Source organism: Oryza sativa, chromosome 4 (assembly GCF_034140825.1).
Source record: "Oryza sativa Japonica Group chromosome 4, ASM3414082v1".
NCBI lineage: Eukaryota > Viridiplantae > Streptophyta > Magnoliopsida > Poales > Poaceae > Oryza > Oryza sativa.
Genome location: NC_089038.1, coordinates 18248385 through 18267235, shown reverse-complemented (window position 1 = coordinate 18267235; position 18851 = coordinate 18248385). Strand labels below are relative to the sequence as shown.

General features: G+C 42.2%; 2 protein-coding genes across 5 annotated transcripts; both read left to right on the top strand.

Moving 5' to 3' along the window:
* The first annotated feature begins 298 nt into the window (after window positions 1–298).
* Window positions 299–4595, top strand: LOC4335588 (cysteine-rich receptor-like protein kinase 44). 4 transcript variants are annotated; one of them, XM_026025237.2, is made up of 7 exons: window positions 299–368; window positions 994–1141; window positions 1264–1576; window positions 1647–1878; window positions 1955–2105; window positions 2187–2387; window positions 3935–4595. In XM_026025237.2, the coding sequence occupies exons 2-7, from the start codon at window positions 1004–1006 to the stop codon at window positions 4343–4345; spliced, it is 1446 nt and encodes a 481-aa protein (XP_025881022.1). In that variant the 5' UTR covers window positions 299–368; window positions 994–1003; the 3' UTR covers window positions 4346–4595. The 4 variants fall into 4 exon arrangements, with proteins under 4 accessions (XP_025881022.1, XP_015636625.1, XP_025881020.1 ...); XM_015781139.3 differs by having other exon boundaries at window positions 986–1141; window positions 1264–1522; XM_026025235.2 differs by having other exon boundaries at window positions 986–1141.
* Window positions 4596–7830: 3235 nt separating this feature from the next.
* On the top strand, window positions 7831–11678 carry LOC4335587 (wall-associated receptor kinase 2). Its single transcript, XM_015781135.3, has 3 exons — window positions 7831–8931; window positions 9655–9825; window positions 10287–11678. Exons 1-3 carry the CDS (start codon window positions 7980–7982, stop codon window positions 11462–11464), a joined length of 2301 nt encoding a protein of 766 aa, XP_015636621.1. The 5' UTR covers window positions 7831–7979; the 3' UTR covers window positions 11465–11678.
* The last annotated feature ends 7173 nt before the right edge of the window (window positions 11679–18851 follow it).

Sequence of the window (18851 nt, the reverse complement as noted above, 5' to 3'; positions counted from 1 at the left end):
ATGCAGCAGTGGTCCAGGCGGTATATGGTCGCGACGTCGCAAGCGCAGGCGAGCGCGCCGGCCAACTTGCAGCGCGACGACTCGTCCCTCCTGCGGAGCAAGAGGGTGGTGCCCGGTGCCGTGGTGGGCGATGTCGGTTGCGCCGCGGACGACGACTTTGCGCGCGGAAGACTTCGAAAATGTGAGTTTTTCTTTTCTTTTTCTTTTTTTAACGGTGGGAGTATAGCACTAGCTGTTGCGTGTGTCACAGGCCCAGCGGCAAGCTATAGATAGCCGGAGTTGCATCCATATCTAGAGCACCCAAGTGCAAGTTTTGTGTTCTGTACGAGACAACTTGCCCTTCTTCTGGTCCTCTCAGGTCTCAGCAGGTTAGTCAATCGCGAGAACTGCATTTTTTCCCCTCTTCCATGCATGCTAATCAAGCTGATCTTCTAGCTTTATCTTCTAGATAGCCTCGCCATTTCTTTTGCATGGTTTCCCCTATTTTTTCAGATTGATCATGCGAGAAATCCGCATCCACACTTTTTTTTTTGTTTTTCTCATTTCTCCTAGTCATGGCATCATGGGTACAATAGCTCCATCGTCCGGCCTTCATTGATGTGCGTTTCAAAAACAAATATGCATACAAGTACCCTATGAGATTGAGAGTGCAACCGTGTGTTATCAATTGTTTAACTATATACTTCCTCTGTTTTAAAATGTTTGACACTGTTGACTTTTTAGAACGTGTTTGACCATTCGTCTTATTCAAAAAAATTAAGTAATTATTTATTTTTTTTGTATCATTTGATTCATTGTTAAATATACATTTATATACACATATAGTTTTACATATTTCACAATTTTTTTAATAAGACAAACGGTTAAATATGTGCTAAAAAGTCAACGGTGTCAAATATTTTAAAACAGAGAGAGTATCAGATTATCCCCAACATGTAGTTATGAGAATATTGCTTTGCAATAGTTATGCTTACACACTTTATAGAAGGACAGTAGGAGATAAATGGATGACAAGGAGAACACGTTAGAGCATGCAAGAGTGATGCCCGTGGACCTTACATACAAAAAGTTAGAAGAAATTACAAATGGTTTCTCTGAGGAGCACAAAGTTGGCAGTGGTGGGTATGGAGTTGTTTACAAGGTATGGTTCATACTTGTATTTCTATTTTTTTGTAAGTAATACAATATATACTACCATTAATACTGGGCCACCAGAACCCTGATGCCATATATGAAACAAATTAAAGCCACTTCATCAAACAGGGAGTACTGGAAAATAACACAGAGATTGCTATCAAGAAGCTACATCAAATGGTAGGACTGGACGATGTGCAATTTAAGAAAGAATTTAATAACCTTATGAGGGTCCAGCATAAGAATATTATAGGGTTAGTTGGATACTGCTATGAAATACGACACAAACATATCAAGGTGGATGGAGATTACCATTTTTCTAGAATGGAAGAAAGAGCACTTTGCTTCGAATATTTGCACCGTGGAAGCCTTGACAAGTATCTTTCTGGTATGACATGCATACTTCTCAATCTACATGGACTATACATGTACTATTTTGTAGGTAAGAAATAGTAGTGCCTTGCATTTACATATATCATATGGTACTATTATTTTTGTTTATAATTATACAGATGAAACATGTGGACTTGATTGGCACACACGTTACAAAATAATCAAGGGGATTTGTGAGGGTTTAGATTACCTTCACAATGGTCGTCCAGAAGATCAAATTGTTCATTTGGACTTGAAACCTGCTAATATATTACTGGATGAGAACAAAATGCCAAAAATTGCTGATTTCGGTTTGTCAAGACTCTTTGGTTCAACACAAACTTTTACGACAAGAACTTTTATTGGAACAGTGTAAGTTATGCAAGTTGATTCATTGTGAAAGTTCCATTGATTTCTATACCCTTTTCTAATCATTAACAACATGCAGTGGGTACATGCCGCCAGAATACATTGAGAGACGCCATATCTCAATGAAGTTTGATGTATTCAGTTTGGGTGTTATAATCATAGAGATAATGGCAGGACAATCGGGCCGTTCTACAAGTGCTGAAATGTCTCCCCAACAATTTATTGATACTGTAAGAATTGTTTTTTTTTTCTCAAACTTTTTATCATTCACTTTCTACTTTCTGCTTTATTATTCACTTTGGATTTGCAAGGTACAAGAGAAATGGAAAAAGAGGATGCAGGAAATTTCGAGTCATACATCATCACATGAGGCAGATAGCCTAGAAGTCAAGACATGCATCGAAATAGCTGTAAGGTGTGTAGAACCCGACCGAAAGAAAAGGCCTACTCTGAGGGAGATTATTGATAAACTGAACGAGTTAGAAAATGTGAGGAAGGCACTTATAGGCCAGGTAACGTGACATTCGCCATCACGACATCGCGGTTATGTCTAATTCACCAGAAAATTGCGTATTTTCCTCCTTTCTTCAGCTTATGACTTAAATTTAATTTGTCAAATTATGCGGACTCAGCGTATATAATGAACTTGACATTTACTAAGGAAGAAATTAAAACAATGCTAGGATACATTTGTTGATTGGTAGCTAAATATTTAAGTAAGGACTTATTTGGTTAATCTCACCCACACCGCAAGAGGATTGAGAAAGATTTAGAGGGGAATAATTCCATATCTATTAAGGCCCTGTTTCTTTCAGTTTGGGATTATTATAATTTAGATTATTGAGTCAGATTACTATAAGCTAGATTGTTATAATCTGTAGTATAATAAGCGATTAGTTATTTCTTTCCTAGATTATTAGAGCCTAGATTATTGGGTTTGCAAGTCTAAAGAGGGAGTGGGGTGGCATGGTGGGTAATTTTGCACCCAATAATCTAGAAAAAGCTCACCTAAATGAGCTTATCAGATTATAATAAGCTGGGCTCCAGATTATAATAAGCTGGGCTCCAGATTATAATAAGCTATAGCAATAAGTTGTCTGTTTCTTTCAGCTTACTCCAAATAATCTGGATTATAATAATCCCAATCTGAAAAAAAACAGGGCCTAAGGTGTGAATTTAATCATATCCCCTCAATCCACTCCAACTCCTCCCTTATTAGGGCATGTACAACAGTTAGAGATAATATGGTTTTTAATCATTAATGTATCCAAATACTTTTTTTTTCTCTTCTTTCCTTTCTTTCACTATCATGCAACAAAATTTACTCTAATAAATGCTAAGAGTCGACTCTGAGCCGTTGTCATGCATAACAACCATACTCCTTTCTCTTTCTTCCATGTCATCAAATTACTTGCATGGCAATAGAGAGAGACCACTAATAAAAACCGTTGTACATGCACTTAGGATTAACTGAAAAAGGCCTAAGAGAGATTCTGGCAAGGTTCCACATTTTGTTACTCAGTTTTGCTAACTCACTAATAGAGAACCGATCTTTCGTAGATTAAAAACCGGTATTAAAGTTGCTTTACTACCGGTTCTAAAAGTCCAATTCCCTATAAACAACTTTAGTCTCGGTTGATGTTACTAACCGGTACTAAAAATGCCTCCAGAGTTAGGTCAAAAGGAAAACGTCTCTATTCAAGTCAGATGTGTAAATATAGTTGGTGAGATGGTTATACGCGTGAGAGATAAGGTGAGAGATCTTGAGTTTGAATCCTACATCCCACATATTTTTTTTCTCTTGCTATATGCATTTTTAGTTTTAACCGGTACTAAAGATCGACATCTTTAATCCCAATTTGCTCATCTCGGTTGCTACCACCGGTAGTAAATGTGGTTGTAAACCGGGAAAAAAAACGTTTCCCCTGTAGCGACTGTATAAACTACGAAGTGACAAGTGACTGAATACCAAATTAAGCCTAGACACAGGGACTAGTATGTATGGCAAGCTAGGTTTCTTCTTGAGTATATAGTATGATCCCTCTGATCGTTGTGACAGAGCTCAGCTGGGTGTAAATCGGAGCGCCTTGTGATCGACCCTCTGGAGGTGCGCTTCCCATTTGAGAAGGACAGGGATGTATCCTGCGTGCTGCAGCTGACGAACAGGTCCGCCGATCGCGTGGCGTTCGCCGTGCAGGTGGACGAGTCCAAGTACCGCGCGGTGCCGGACAGGGGCGTCGTGCAGCCGCGGTCCAGGCGGTACATCGTCGCGACGTCGCGAGCGCAGGCGAGCGCGCCGACCAACTTGCAGCGCGACGACTCGTTCCTCCTGCGGAGCAAGAGGGTGGAGGGCAGCGCCGACGACGACTTTGCGGAAGACTTCGAAAAGCTGATGGGCAAGGCGGTGGATGGGGAGACGATGAGGCTGCCGGTTGTCTATATCGCACTGCCTCTACCTCCTAGCAGTTAAGCGATTTATACGCAGCTGTCTGTCCTCATGTATCAGAGATCCGCTAGCTAGTCCGAATAATGTCCGATCCGTCGACATTTGCGTCTTAACAGCCTCGTGATTTATATATATGACTTTTGTGAAACTAGGAAGATAGCCCACGCATATGTGCGGGCATTTGTTTAATGTGTTTATGTGCAGTTGGTTTTTTTATTGAAATATCATTTATACTCTATTCAAATTTATTTGAGATTTCTATGAATGTTGGTTATGATTTTCTTCTAGCTTGTTACCCTTGCAACATAAAAATTTGGTAAAATTTGCTACGGGACATAAAAAAAGTGTAATTAGCCAGGGGATACCGGAAAAATATGTATTTGCTGGAGAACAAAAAAAAACTGGTAATTAGCTGCTGGACACTCGCGGTATTATTTTATTATTTCAGAAGAAAATAGAGAGATAAACAGCTGTGGAATTACGGTTTTACCCTTCAATCCAGTCAAGTTTCACTCCCCTGTGGGACACACCAGTCAGGGATCTTTTTTTACTTTTTCTCTCCTATTCTACTCCTTCCTTTCTTCTTCATGTCTTCTTCCACAATGGCCTGTACCTCCCCATGACCCCACCCATCGCGGCTCTCGTGGCGCCACCGCCGGAGTGCGACAACACGCAGGACCTGCCCCGGATGTTCGTGTTGCTCACCCCGACCGAATGCAACACGTCGCTCACCTACACGCAGTGGAAGGAGGCGGACGCCTCCATGCGCCACCGACTCTCGCTCAATGCTCGTGCCGTGCTCGGCTACACCGCGCAGAGGATCTTTGCGCGGTTCACGGCAGTCACCAAGCTCACGCTCAGCTGCGTCGGGGCTCCGGGACAGACAGCCTCTCCGACGACGCGGCATGCCAAGTGGCCATCGCATTGCTGTCCGAGCGGCTCGCCAGGCTCAAGCTCCGTGGCCTCCGGCACCTCTCGGACGACAGGTTCGCGTCGCTCGCTGGGGCCACACCGGTGATCCACAAGTTGTCCATCGCGTCCAGCAGTTTTGGGCCCTAGGCCTTCGTGGCGATCCTCCGGTCGTTCGTGTCCTCTCTGTCAAGCGTTCACGGCGTCCGGCTGGGAGCAAGAGCTAGAGAGTGGAGACCACGACGAGCGGCCAAGCATTGGCGGTGGCGTGGGAGAGGCCCACGAGGCCATGGATGCAGCCGGGGCTGGAGACGGCGAGGAGCAGACTGGGGGAGCCGATGAGGAAGGGAGTTGGTGAGGAAGCCGTAGGGGCAAACTTATCTTTAATGGATATTTCTCCCTCTATTTTCTCCGGAAATAATAAAATAATATCGCGAGTGTCCAGCAGCTAATTACCGGTTTTTTACGGTGTCCTCCGGTAGATATGCGTTCTTGCAGTGTCTCTTAGCTTACTACACTTTTTTAAATGTCCTGTAGCCAATTTTGCCTAAAAATTTGTTAACTAAAATTGCGTGAAAGCATGCAATTTTGAATTTATAAGAAAATATTGTGTTATTACAATGAAGTTGGTTTCTATGAAACTATATATATTTTGTACTATGGGTATTTCTATACTTTAAGTAATACTACCTCCGTTTCACAATATAAGACTTTCTAGCATCATCCACATTCAGATAAATGTTAATGAATCTAGACTCATATATAAGACTTTCTAGCATCGTCCACATTAATACAGATGTTAATGAATCTAGACACACATATGAATCTAGATTCATTAATATCTATATGAATGTGGGCGATGCTAGAAAGTCTTACATTGTGAAATGGAGGAAGTAATTGCTTTTATGCTATCTATGTCTTTGTGGATTTTAGGATAAATTAATTTAAGATTTTCTATTAAACATATAGCTAATAGAACTATGTCATATAATTAAAGATAGATTATACTTCGCCGCATAAATGCGAGAAAGTTAAATTTAGCATGCAGTAGTGACTAATTAGGTGGAAACAAAAGGGGGCGGCGTCTAGCAAAATCTAGCATGTAGTAGTGACTAATTAGGTGGTTCAGGCTCTAGTAGACCAATTTGGTCCCACATTGCATATTTTCTTTAGATAATGGAATAGAATCCTAGCCTTTACTTAAAGAGTTACAGCCAATTATTACGCCAATTCGACCAAACACAAAACGCAACACAACAAACCATAAAAACACAAGCGTAATAGAACAGGAGCACACGAAAACTACTAAAAGTCAACACAAGAAAAGACCACAAGATTATTGAATTTTATTTGTGAATTTTCATCCGAAGTTGGCAAAAAGATGCATAACCATTGACTCAAGATTACAACCTGCAGCTTTTATTAGCTTGTTATCTACATTACACTTTTGCAGTTGAGCCTAGGACTGGAGCCAATGTGTTTCCTAAAAAGAACCTGCATATAAAATATAGATGGTGATTTATCAAAACCAAATTATTTCTACTGAACTATACAGCCCAACATATATTGGATGTTCCTAAAAAATAAGTTTACTGGTTTTTTTTATCAATCCCCATAAGCCTATTCTAAAAAAATAAGATATACTAAGTGGAATATTTAAACCAGAAGAAAACTATAGTGCTCTCCAAAGAAATTTTGCTTAATGACACTCCATAAATAAATGATGGATAGTTTTATTTTTCATGCAGAAGCAATATTTTAAACTATCATGCCAATTCCTCCTAGCCAAGTTATCCTTTATTAACACAACCCCTTTTAACAGGTGTTATATAAAAATCTTAATCTTAAGAGGCATCCTAATTTTCTAAATAAACTCATTCTTCTCAATGTAGCCATTATTAATTAAAGCTAAGTACATAGAACGAATCGAGAATTGACCATTTTTATGAAGATTCCATCTAAAATATCATTCTCCTCTGTCAAATGAATATGCACAATTGAACCACACAAATTATGTAAGTTAGTCAGGTTATGCCCTACTAGAGCTTTCTAAAAAAAAATATTCTGTGAAACATAACACATAATATTTGCAACCGAGGAGTTTCTGCTTCGAACTATAGCATATAAAGATGTGTATCTATCATTGAAGGTATAGTTTCCTACCCATTGCGTATTTTATCAAGCGAAAATTTGACTTCGTCTTTTTCATCATTGAGACGGGGAGAAAAAAGAAGAGAAACCTAGCTATCTGTTCACCTATTTGTTCTGTTTCGTGTTGATACATATGAGGACGATAGGACCACCCAACAATTAATTAACTCGACTAGTATAACACTACCAGATATCCCCTGTTTATTAGGTTAGGTGAAGATCAAAAAAGCAGTAGGAAAACAGTTTCGCTACCAATCTTTTGAACAAGCATGATTGCAAAGACCCAAATGACTCGTAGAACAGTCTACCCTTGATGTTACAAGGCAGCTAACCACCAGAATTAAGACGACGAAATGCAAAGACCTGATCGTCGAAGACCCGAACCATATTCATTGCTAAACCTGGTCGTCGCTTACTCGCTTTCCATGTCTCGTTGCAATTATGTTGGGTGCCGAGAAAAAACTTGTGCACACATATACACATGGCCTCCTCCGGTTAACGCCACAAATCGCCAATGTACGTAGCGGCAAACACCACTCAATCCATCGCACACTAGCTAGAACACAAGAAAAATCTCAGCCCCGATCGATCGAAATCCATGGCGTTCCAGTTCCACACGCTACTATCAGCCGTAACAATATGGCTGGGCGTAGCGGCTGCTACGGCGAGGCTCCATGCCGCCGTCGCCGGAGCACGAGCGCCGCCGCCGCCGCCGCCGCCCGGCAACTGCCAAAGGAAGTGCGGCGACGTAGACATCCCCTACCCGTTCGGCGTCTGGAACGGCAGCGAGTCCGACGGCTGCGCCGTTCCAGGCTTCTACCTGAACTGCGACGTCGACGACAACCACGTCTACAGGCCGTTCCACGGGAATGTGGAGGTTCTCAGCATCTCCCTGCCGACCGGGCAGGCCCGGGTGACGAACTCCATCTCCTCCGCTTGCTACAACACCAGCTCCCGCGACATGGACTACAACGACTGGCAGATCAACTTCACCGGCACGCCGCTGACGATCTCCGACGCCGACAACAAGTTCACCGTCGTCGGGTGCCAGACGCTGGCGTACATCACCGACGACGACAACATGGGCAAGTACACGAGCGGGTGCGTCGCCATGTGCCAGGGAGGCGACCTGACGAGCCTCGCCACCAACGGGTCGTGCTCCGGGATAGGCTGCTGCCAGACAGCCATCCCCAGGGGTCTGAAGTACTACCGCGTCAGGTTCGACACGGGCTTCAACACCTCGGAGATCTACAACGTCAGCCGCTGCAGCTACGCGGTGCTGATGGAGTCGAAGGCCTTCAGCTTCCGGACGAGCTACGTGAGCTCGCTGGAATTTAACAGCAGCAACGGTGGCAGGGTGCCGTTGGTGGTGGATTGGGCTATCGGAAACGAGACTTGTGATAAAGCCCGCAGAAAGGTTGACACCTATGCATGTGTCAGCCACAACAGCAAGTGCTTCAACTCGTCCAACGGACCAGGCTACATCTGCAACTGCTCCGAAGGGTACCAAGGTAACCCCTACCTGCAGGACGGGCAGCACGGTTGCACAGGTATGAAAACTGATCCATTTAAGGGTGAGAGAGGAATTGTATACGTGAATATATACACATAAACAAATGAATCACATAGCCAAGTGAGAATTGGTGTGGATATTTCTTGATTTTAAATGCTTTTACGGTACTCATTTACTAGCAGAATTGAAATATATAACAGTTGATTATCATAAGCATTTAAAAAGTTTAGCCAATGCAAGGTAATTAACATTCATCTACTGTAATTTGGAATGATTTTTCAATTTAATTTATTATTTTATTACTATATATTTATTTTAAGTTCAATTTTACCACTTTAAAATTTGTACTACACTAATTAAATTTTGAAATATACTTTATCACAATTTTACGGGAATTTACTAGCTAGATTAAAAAATATTTAAATATACCCGATTCGCCTCGAGAAGGTGACACCTGGAATAAATTAAAAATATATATCTATCTAATTAACTTGTTTAGTTGTAATATCAAGACAGTTAAGATGTACTATATTTCCCTACACTTTTTAACATAGCTTATGAGAGAAAACATGCATCAGAATTTTTTTTTTGCCTTTATCTTTTGATTAGTTTAGTATGAGTCACAGAATCTGAGGTTCATTATATTATTAATATATGATTAATACACAAAACATCACAATTTCCCACAAGAAAATCATATTGCCCATGTATATATGATAGCAAATCACTGTTTATTTTTACCTATGTTTGATTAATGCAGATATAGACGAGTGTGCGGATCCGAAGTACCCTTGTTCCGTGCCTGGAACTTGCCATAATCTTCCTGGCGGGTTCGAGTGCTTATGCCCTCGCAGTCGTCCCAAAGGCAACGCATTCAATGGGACATGCGAGAGAGATCAAACCCTTCATACTGGAGGAAAAGTAGCTATTGGTACTCCATTATCCTCGCTTATCATTCCAAGTTCTTTTTCCTTATCCAAAAATCAGTAGCTAAGATTTTCCTTATGTTAGGCCATAGCATCCACATGTTCCACACCAGTTTATATGGATTCTCCACAAAAGAAAACAAAAACTAATTTTAATCTGTTTGATTAGTCATGGACCCCAACCGATACGTCACTCTCAGAACTTTTCAGAAAAAGAACTGAAAGTGTAACTACATAGAGTTCTAAACCGTTAGTCCGTTACATGATGTCGACCTGTAATTAACTTATTTATTTGGAATAGGAAGATGATTGCATCCCCGCCTTTGCATTTAGGATGTACAGTACACAAGCATGCAGTTTAATTTTGAAAGTTTTTTCTTAAGATAAACAGTATCTGTATATGCAGTGCTGAAGCACTTGTTTCAATTCAACCTTTAGTCTCCTTTACAAATATTCATTTCTGCAGGAATTTCCGGTTTTGCTATCGTTGGCCTCGTTGTTTTTCTTGTACGAGAAGTGATCCAGCACAAACGAAGTATCAAAAGACAAGCTCTGCAGAGACAGACTGACATGTATTTTCAACAACACGGAGGACAGATCTTACTAGAACTGATGAAAGTAGAGAGCAGCGCTGAGTTCACCCTCTACGACAGAGAGAAGATCGAGGTAGCCACAAACAATTTCGCCAAGGAGAACATTGTTGGCAAAGGAGGGCAGGGGACCGTTTACAAGGCTGTCCTCGACGGCACCACTGTTGCGATAAAGAGGTGCAACGAGGTTGATGAGAGCAGAAGAGCCGACTTCGTGCAGGAGCTGGTCATACTCTGTCGTGTCAACCACCCAAATATCGTCAAACTAGTCGGCTGCTGCCTGCAGTTCGAGGCCCCCATGCTAATCTATGAGTTCGTGCAGAACAAGACACTGCAAGAGCTACTGGACCTCCAAAGGAGTAGGAAGTTCCACGTCACACTGGCGACCCGCTTAAGGATTGCTGCAGAATCCGCCAATGCACTTGCACATCTCCACTCACTGCCGCGCCCAATACTCCACGGCGACGTGAAGCCAGCCAACATACTTCTTGCTGAAGGATTGGTTGCAAAGGTGTCTGACTTTGGTTGCTCAACGATTGATGAGAAAACCCAAGCTGTTGTAAAAGGTACACCGGGATATCTCGACCCAGACTATCTACTTGAGTACCAGCTCACAGCCAAGAATGATGTATACAGCTTTGGGGTCATTCTTCTTGAGCTCCTAACGGGTAAGAAGCCACTTTCAAAAGAACGGACGAGCTTGATCCCAATATTTCAAGGGGCAATGGAAAGTGGCAAACTCGTTGAGCTCCTGGACAGTGACATAGTAGATGAAGCCAACATGGGAGTTATCTGTCAGGCAGCATCACTAGCTAGTCAATGCTTGGCTAATCCAAGTTCATCAAGGCCAACAATGAGGCAAGTGGCGGAGCAGCTTCGACGACTAGCATTGGCAGATGAAGTACAACAATGCCCACAACCGCCGCTAGTGCTCGATGGCCTCATCCTCACAGAGATGGGGAGCACAACATCATCATGGTACACAGGAAGTGGAACAAGCGGGGTTTATAACCTTGAGAACAATGTCGTTCTAAGCACAGAATTCGCTAGATGATCCATAGACCCCTTGTGCTTTATTGAGTGTTACAATGTGTTGTTTTATCTGTGTTAGATTATGAGTTGTGTTGTTTTATCTCTGTGTTAGATTATGAGTTAATTCTTCCCAGTTGTGGTGGTTGACGGGCTTCCCAATGTGTGCGGCTGTAACCATGCATTGTGAGGAACAAGTGAAACAATCATGTTTCACAATATATAATAATTCAAGTGCATCAAACACAAGTAGTGGTAGTCATAGATCAAAACGAAATTATCTGCACAAAGTTTGAGTTTGCTATTATGAGTCGAGGTCTAGATCGTCCAGTGTGAAGACAACAATCCTGTTGCAATCAATTGGTGAAAAAGATTTGATGAGAGTAGGAAAACAGACCTTGGACGCATGAGATATACTACATCCCGTTTTCAATATATATCCGGCTAGAGTTAATGTAACATCCTAGCCTAGGGCTTAATAGGATTACTAGAATACTCATAGTTGCAACTTCTTTTCCGGAAGCCGATTTCCAAAGAACTCCAGGGTTAAGCGTGCTTGGCCTGGAGCAATTTGGCATGGGTGACCGACCGGGAAATTCTTCCCGGGTGCGCATGAGTGAGGACAAAGTGTGCAGAAAAGACATGTGTTGGTCTGTGAGGGCAGTCTGTAACCTATGAAAGCTATCAGATGTAAGTGGGCCCGGCCTGGGGGAAGGCGGGACGTTACAAAATGGTATCAGAGCCGACTCTCGCGGTTTCACGGGCGTGTGTGTCGCAGTTGCGCATGGTCTCTCGCGGTTTCACGGGCGTGTGTGTCGCAGTTGCGCATGGCTGGTGTGGATCCGGAGTGGTCACACAGCATGGCACATGCGCTGGCACTGGACACACGGACGTGGCCAAGAGGGGACGTTCCTGGCCTGGGGTTGATCGACGGGGGCGTCGATCTCTCTTAAGGGGGTGAGGATGTAACATCCCAGCCTAGGGCTTAATAGGATTACTAGAATACTCATATCAACAAGTTGCAACTTCTTTTCAGGAAACCGATTTCCAAAGAACTCCAGGGTTAAGCGTGCTTGGCCTGGAGCAATTTGGGATGGGTGACCGACCGGGAAATTCTTCCCGGGTGCGCACGAGTGAGGACAAAGTGTGCACGCTTAACCTGGAGCAATTTGGGATGGGTGACCGACCGGGAAATTCTTCCCGGGTGCGCACAAGTGAGGATAAAGTGTGCAGAAAAGACATGTGTTGGTCTGTGAGGGCAGTCTGTGACCTATAAAAGCTATCAGATGTAAGTGGGCCCGGCCTGGGGGAAGGCGGGACGTTACCATTAACCAATGGATTCCTTCTCGTATTGCTAAAAGTTGAGAATCTCTTTATGGGGAGAAGCTATACAGGTTAACAGAAGAAAGTAAGGCACAACCTGCTTTTCAACTGTCACACCCTAAAAATCGCTAAATTATAAATTGTTGTGAAAAAGGAAATTTTTAGAAATTATTTAATAAATAAAGTAAGTGTTTGAATAAAATCTATGAAAAATTTTAACATTAAATTGAGCTAGATAAAATTTTATTAAATAATTTGAGTGTCCAAGTATTTTCCGGATTTTTCCCGGAATTATTTGAGCATTGGAAGTATTTTTAACAAATGAAACATCATTTCAGCAATTATTTAAAATAAAAGTTAATTGAAATCCTCTCCCTAGTCTTGGGCCGAATTCGGCCCACGCCTCTCCTCTCTCCCATCCTTGGCCCGCAGCCCCTCTCTCTCGGCCGAAGACTGCTTTAGCTTCTTCCTCCATTCCCTCTGACGCAAGGGGCCCACCCGGCACAGTGCCGTCTTCCTCCTTCAGCCGGCCTCCCGTCCCGTGCCCTCGAATTTCGTCTCGGTTCTTATCCCGACGAACTCGGGATAAACTCTAAATTTCCGCCGCCGTTTCCTCTCGAATGCGCATCGATCTCTTCCTCCTCCGCCTATATAAAGGATGACCCAGGTCTCCTCTTCGTTTTTCCCCTCTTTTCCCATGCTGCCGTGCCCTAGTCGCCTCTCCCTCAGCTCGCCCTCTCTCTCCACCATCGCCGCCAACTCCAGCCACGCCGCGCCGCCCCTCTGGTCAACGCGGGCTTGCGCCTTCGCCTCCCTCGGCTCCGCAAGGCCGAGCTCCACCCTGGCCGCCGGTTCCTTTGCGCCGAAACCCCGCCGGAAGCTTTCGTCGCCATGAACCAGTGGGTCGCCGCCGTGTTTCGATCTCTAGCCACCACCCACCGTGGACTCCATGGTCGCCAGACCTTGTCGTCTCGTCCTTTGGCATCACAAGGACCCCGGGAAGCCCGTCCACCCCTTCTCCTCCGCCGGAGTTCGCTGGAACGCTGGTGTCGTCATCATCCCGAACCTCACCGCCGCTGTAAGTGTTGGTAAGCATCGCCGTGTCCTCCTCTTCCTCCCCATTCTATAGGCTTCCGTCGTCGTGCCGCTGTTCGCCGTCGCCACCGCCACCGCTGTCCAGAGCCACCGGCGTCGATCCAGCGTGGCTGTCACGTCATCGCCCTGTTAGCCGCCACCGCATTGCCACGTTGTCGTTCTATCCACATGGCATCTGCGCCAGCGACACGTGTCACCACGTGGCCGCTATCCTAAACGCTATATTGGATTTGATCTCACCTGTCAGATCGTGGTCAAAGGCCTGTCAAAGCAATCCTAGCCATCCATCCCGTGGACCCGTGAACTATCTTTGTGGACTTGGTTCATGGTAGACCCAGTCTACCGCTTGTATCTATGACGAGTGGGTCCCATCTGACACTAGCCCTTTTTCTCTCTTCCTAGGGCTGACGTCATATTCCTCCTTTATCACTTCTAAAATAATTAAATATGATGTCATAAATTACTTAGTTGTTTTCTTTATAGGTTTTAATTGATTAAAACTTCATTAATTCATAACTAATTCATATGAACTTGGAATAAGGTCGTTCAAGTCTCAAGATCTACCTATTTATGAACTTTCATTGTACTGTTTATTTGGTTTTTATTAGTGTTTTACCTCGTTTTGCGTTCTAGGTTTAGTTTTCAGTCGTTTCGGAGGCTCGTTCATCCATTGGAGAAGTTCCTGAAGACGAATTGAAGACGCTTGTTTGCAAAGCAAGTCACACAGATCCTAAACACAATCCTTTGAGTATATTGAACCTATATTTAAATTCTCCATTTCATTCAAATGTGCATTTATTTTCAAATGTCATCGGGATGTGAGCCTTTTCCCTATATTAAGGCATAAGATGACTTTATTTTCCTACGGGTTATAATTTGACTAGCTTGGGCCTTACATATTTGTTCAGCTAGATATTAGATATAATTGCTTAGCCATGCTTAGAAACATTAGCACACTATGGGATTCACTCTAATTCAGTCCTTAATTATATCATGATGTACCGTTATGGTATTGATTTAATTAAACTAAATACGCTTAAATGGTGGGTTGTGGGTGCATGGTTTGATAGTCACAACCATAACAATTAACGTCCGATTCTCGAAATCTCTGGAAGATATACCTGTACTTACCACATACCTGCATGGGCTCTAGGCTAAACTTGGAGTGTAGCTTAACCTAGCCAATGTACCAAGGCAAGGATGGACGTGATGGAGTATGGATGTTCCGTGCTGCGGTCTATGCTGCTTCCGGATTCACCTAGGCACAAGAGGGGGATGCCCGCTGCCTTTTGAGGAGTGGGGGTGAAACCTGAGGTGTGTATGATTGGTTAGGAAGGGTTATACAAAAGGTTCTGTCACAGTCTCTTTCCTGTATGTCGTGGTGGCATGTTGGCGCTTGGTAACGTGTTGTGAGGCTGTGTCTTGTGGGTAAAGTTGTACACCTCTGATCAAAGTAAAACTATTCGAATATCCATGCCCGCGGTTATGGGCGGTCAACCAGCTCACCGTGATTATTCTCACCTTAATAATTTGACATATTGAACTGAGTTAGTACAGGTGGTTTGGTTGGGCCTATGCAACGAGTATGTTGTATAGCGTTGGATTAATAATGTTTAATTAATTGCTGTACTATTTTACAAATACTTAACTCTTTGCTAAATGCTGCTTTCACAAATGAACCCTATATTATGCCATCCTTTGGTATCCATATGTACTTGCATACTTGTCGTGTGGCTTGCGGAGTATTCCATGTACTCACCTTGCAATAATCAATCAAACCTCGGTTGAAGAAAGAGGATCCAGAAGGAGAAGACCTTTGGCTTAAATCCCAGTTGAGCTGCTTGTGGGAGTAGTGTTGAAACTTTGCTAGATTTTATGTTCTGCTGTAGTTTTCTCCGTGGTAATAACTAAGTACCTCTTATGTAAGTATTTATCGCATTAGTTATTATGATGAATCTGTATATTAAGTTGTCAGTTTGTGTACCTCGGTTGATTCCTGGACGAGGATTTAATGCACAAATTAGTTTGAAAATTACTTATGAATTTTTGGGCGTGACAAGTTGACATCAGAGCCATCTCGATTGTAGGTCAAGCCAAACGGTTAAACCCATAAGGACATGTCTTTGCCAAAACAAAAAGTGCATGTTTCGAAGTCAAGATGGAGGCCCAAACCAAGTCGATTTCGAGTACGTTTCGGAGTCGAGGACCAGTATGCACTAAAATGGGCGCCCAGGTCGCATTCATGCTTGGATTGGGGCGTTCTTTATGCAGATGGAAAGCTAAGAAAATAACCTTTCCAATGGTTCTAGTCCCATATTCAAATTCTTTCCTAGTCATCGGGAATCGAGCGAGCAAGTTAACGTCCAGAATCTGTTCCGGTACTGCGCCGCCGTATTTTTGCCTTTCGGCCGCGTATCGTGTTGGAGCCCATTAGGGTTTGCACGACCCTAAACTTTATATATTAGTAGCAGCCTCCACCTTTAGGGTTTGGGTTTTGCTTACATTAATATGTTAAGAACAGTTTCATCGATCCTTCGGTTTGTAAGACCTCAACTTGTGAGCTTAATCATTCATATACAATTTGGTTGTATTCTTTCTTGTTCTGGTGTGTGTTCTTCGATTTGCAATTAGGGATTAGCCTTCTCAGCGAGGCCAACCGGGTTTCGACACGGTTGATAACCAGAGGAGACGTGGTGCTGCGATTACGGGGCTCAAGAGCGTGTTCATTCAGAAGCCGGATCAATTTGTGTCGCGACTCCACCAAATCGACTGTTTATCACAACATTTCGGAAGATCGGGTACCCTACATCCACATCAAGTGGTATTAGAGCTCCAGGTTATACTAAATTAGTTTTTGTTTTCGCCGTAATCCTAGAGTCTACAGAAAAGCCAAAAAACAAGTGTAGTCATTAGTTTCTTCCCATCCCAGACAGTGTTTAGCCTTTGCATAATTCTTTTTCAGAGTCTGTAGTGTTGAGTTTTAGTCCTAGTTTAAGTTTTTGTTGCTGGTTTAGTGCGTGTTTTAGTCTAGGCTTATGCGCCATGGATTGGATGGCAAGGTCGATCGGTTCTGATGACGTGTAGCAGATCGATCAAAGGTAGAGCCCGACTGGGATATGGATTGGATTCATGTTGGATGAGTTTTGATATTGTCCTACTTTGAGCAGGAGATATTCGGTATAAATAGGGAGGGAGACTATGCCTTGAGTAAAACCATGTTTGAGAGATTAGATAGGGTTTCGTGAGAAACTTGTGAGGGGTGCTAACGTGCTGTGGCTGCACCCTGTGAACAATACTTGAGTAATAAAGAACATATTCAATCATCAAGGCATCGACGATCTCTTCTGGTTTCTTAAGTTTTACATTATTGTTCGGTTTTGGCATTAACTTGTGAGTCTTTGTTTTGCTGCAATTTTGTTCAAGTTAATCCATCCAAAACCTTTATAATACTTCATAGATCAAATCTGCAAAGTTTCGTTGATTGATTCTTGTTAGATTCGACTTTGCTTAAGTTTTAGGGTTTGTTCAGATTTACTGAAATTCTGAGACAGCTGGCTTTTGAGGGTATTTTCTCTTAAACCGTTTATCAGTTTGCAAATCCCTCCGGTGGAGTTGTTCCTTGGTTTGTCTAGTTTATTCCTAGGCTGACGGTTCGACCGCGAGAGGACCTGTGTTCAGACCGATCCTAATAGGTAGGATAGACCATCGGACGTGTGTTCCATTGGTTTTTGAGGATGTGGCGTGTTTTGATCTATCAAGATTTGGATATTTGACTTGCGTTGAAATAATCTACCATTCACCCCCTCTCTGGTATGCTTGATTACTTGTGTTCGATCCTACAGCTGCTGCAGCTTGCTTAACATCCATTGCAGCTAATGCTGGGCTCCTGCATTGGGCAAGATTTTGGGATCGATTTGGGGCTAGGGTTAAGAAGGTCAGCCGGGGTATTTTGATCCCTACGAAAATACACAGTAGACAAAAAAAATGATTCATATGGCGTATCAGGTTATACATATCATGGTATGGATCCAGCTTTTATAATGTTGAAGTGGCATATCGTTCCAATCTATCTATTATATTATTAAAACAACTTTGAAAGGAGGCACCACGTTCGCTGTGAGGGCTAGTAAATCCCACATTAATCGGAGAAAAAGAAAAAAAAAAGAAAAGGAGAGTCCAAGTAGAAGTACAATATAAAAATAGCTGAAATTCGGAACTAAAAATAAGTAATATTGAAAGAAGTTTCCATATATATAAGAACCCAATACGAGATTAACCATAAATCGAAATAAAAATAAAATAAAATCTAAAATTAGAAAAGGAAAGGAGAGTCCAAGTAAGAATACAATTTAAAAATAGCTGAATTCGGAATTAAAAATAAGAAATATTGAAAGAAGTTTCCATATAAGAATCCAATATGAGATTAACCAAAATTCGAAACAAAAATAAAATAAACTCTAAAATTAGAAAAGGAAAGGAGAGTCCAAGTAAGAATACAATTTAAAAATAGCTGAAATTCAAAATTAAAAATAAGCGAGATTAACCAAATTTCGAAATAAAAATAAAATAAAATCTAAAATTAGAAAAGCAAAGGAGAGTCCAGATAAGAATACAATTTAAAAATAGCTAAAATTCACAATTAAAAATAAACAATAATGAAATAAGTTTCCATATAAGAACCCAATACGAGATTAATAAAAATTCGAAATAAAAACAAAATAAAATCCAAAATTAGAAAAGGAAAGGAGAGCCCAAGTATGAATACAATCTAAAAATAGCTGAAATTCGGAATTAAAAATAATGAATATTAAAAGAAGAGTCCATATAAGAAGCCAATATGAAATTAATTAAAATTCGGAATAAAAATAAAATAAAATCCAAAATTAGAAAAGGAAAGGAGATCCCAAGTATGAATACAATCTAAAAATAGCTGAAATTCGGAATTAAAAATAAGGAATATTAAAAGAAGAGTCCGTATAAGAACGCAATACGAG

Coding starts and splice junctions, on each gene's coding strand:
- LOC4335588 (XM_026025237.2), top strand. CDS start 1,004: ATGGATGACAAGGAGAACACGTTAGAGCATGCAAGAGTGATGCCCGTG. Junction 1,577..1,646: donor ATACATGTACTATTTTGTAG/GTAAGAAATAGT, acceptor ATAATTATACAG/ATGAAACATGTGGACTTGAT. Junction 1,879..1,954: donor AGAACTTTTATTGGAACAGT/GTAAGTTATGCA, acceptor AACAACATGCAG/TGGGTACATGCCGCCAGAAT.
- LOC4335587 (XM_015781135.3), top strand. CDS start 7,980: ATGGCGTTCCAGTTCCACACGCTACTATCAGCCGTAACAATATGGCTG. Junction 8,932..9,654: donor CGGGCAGCACGGTTGCACAG/GTATGAAAACTG, acceptor TGATTAATGCAG/ATATAGACGAGTGTGCGGAT. Junction 9,826..10,286: donor TGGAGGAAAAGTAGCTATTG/GTACTCCATTAT, acceptor TCATTTCTGCAG/GAATTTCCGGTTTTGCTATC.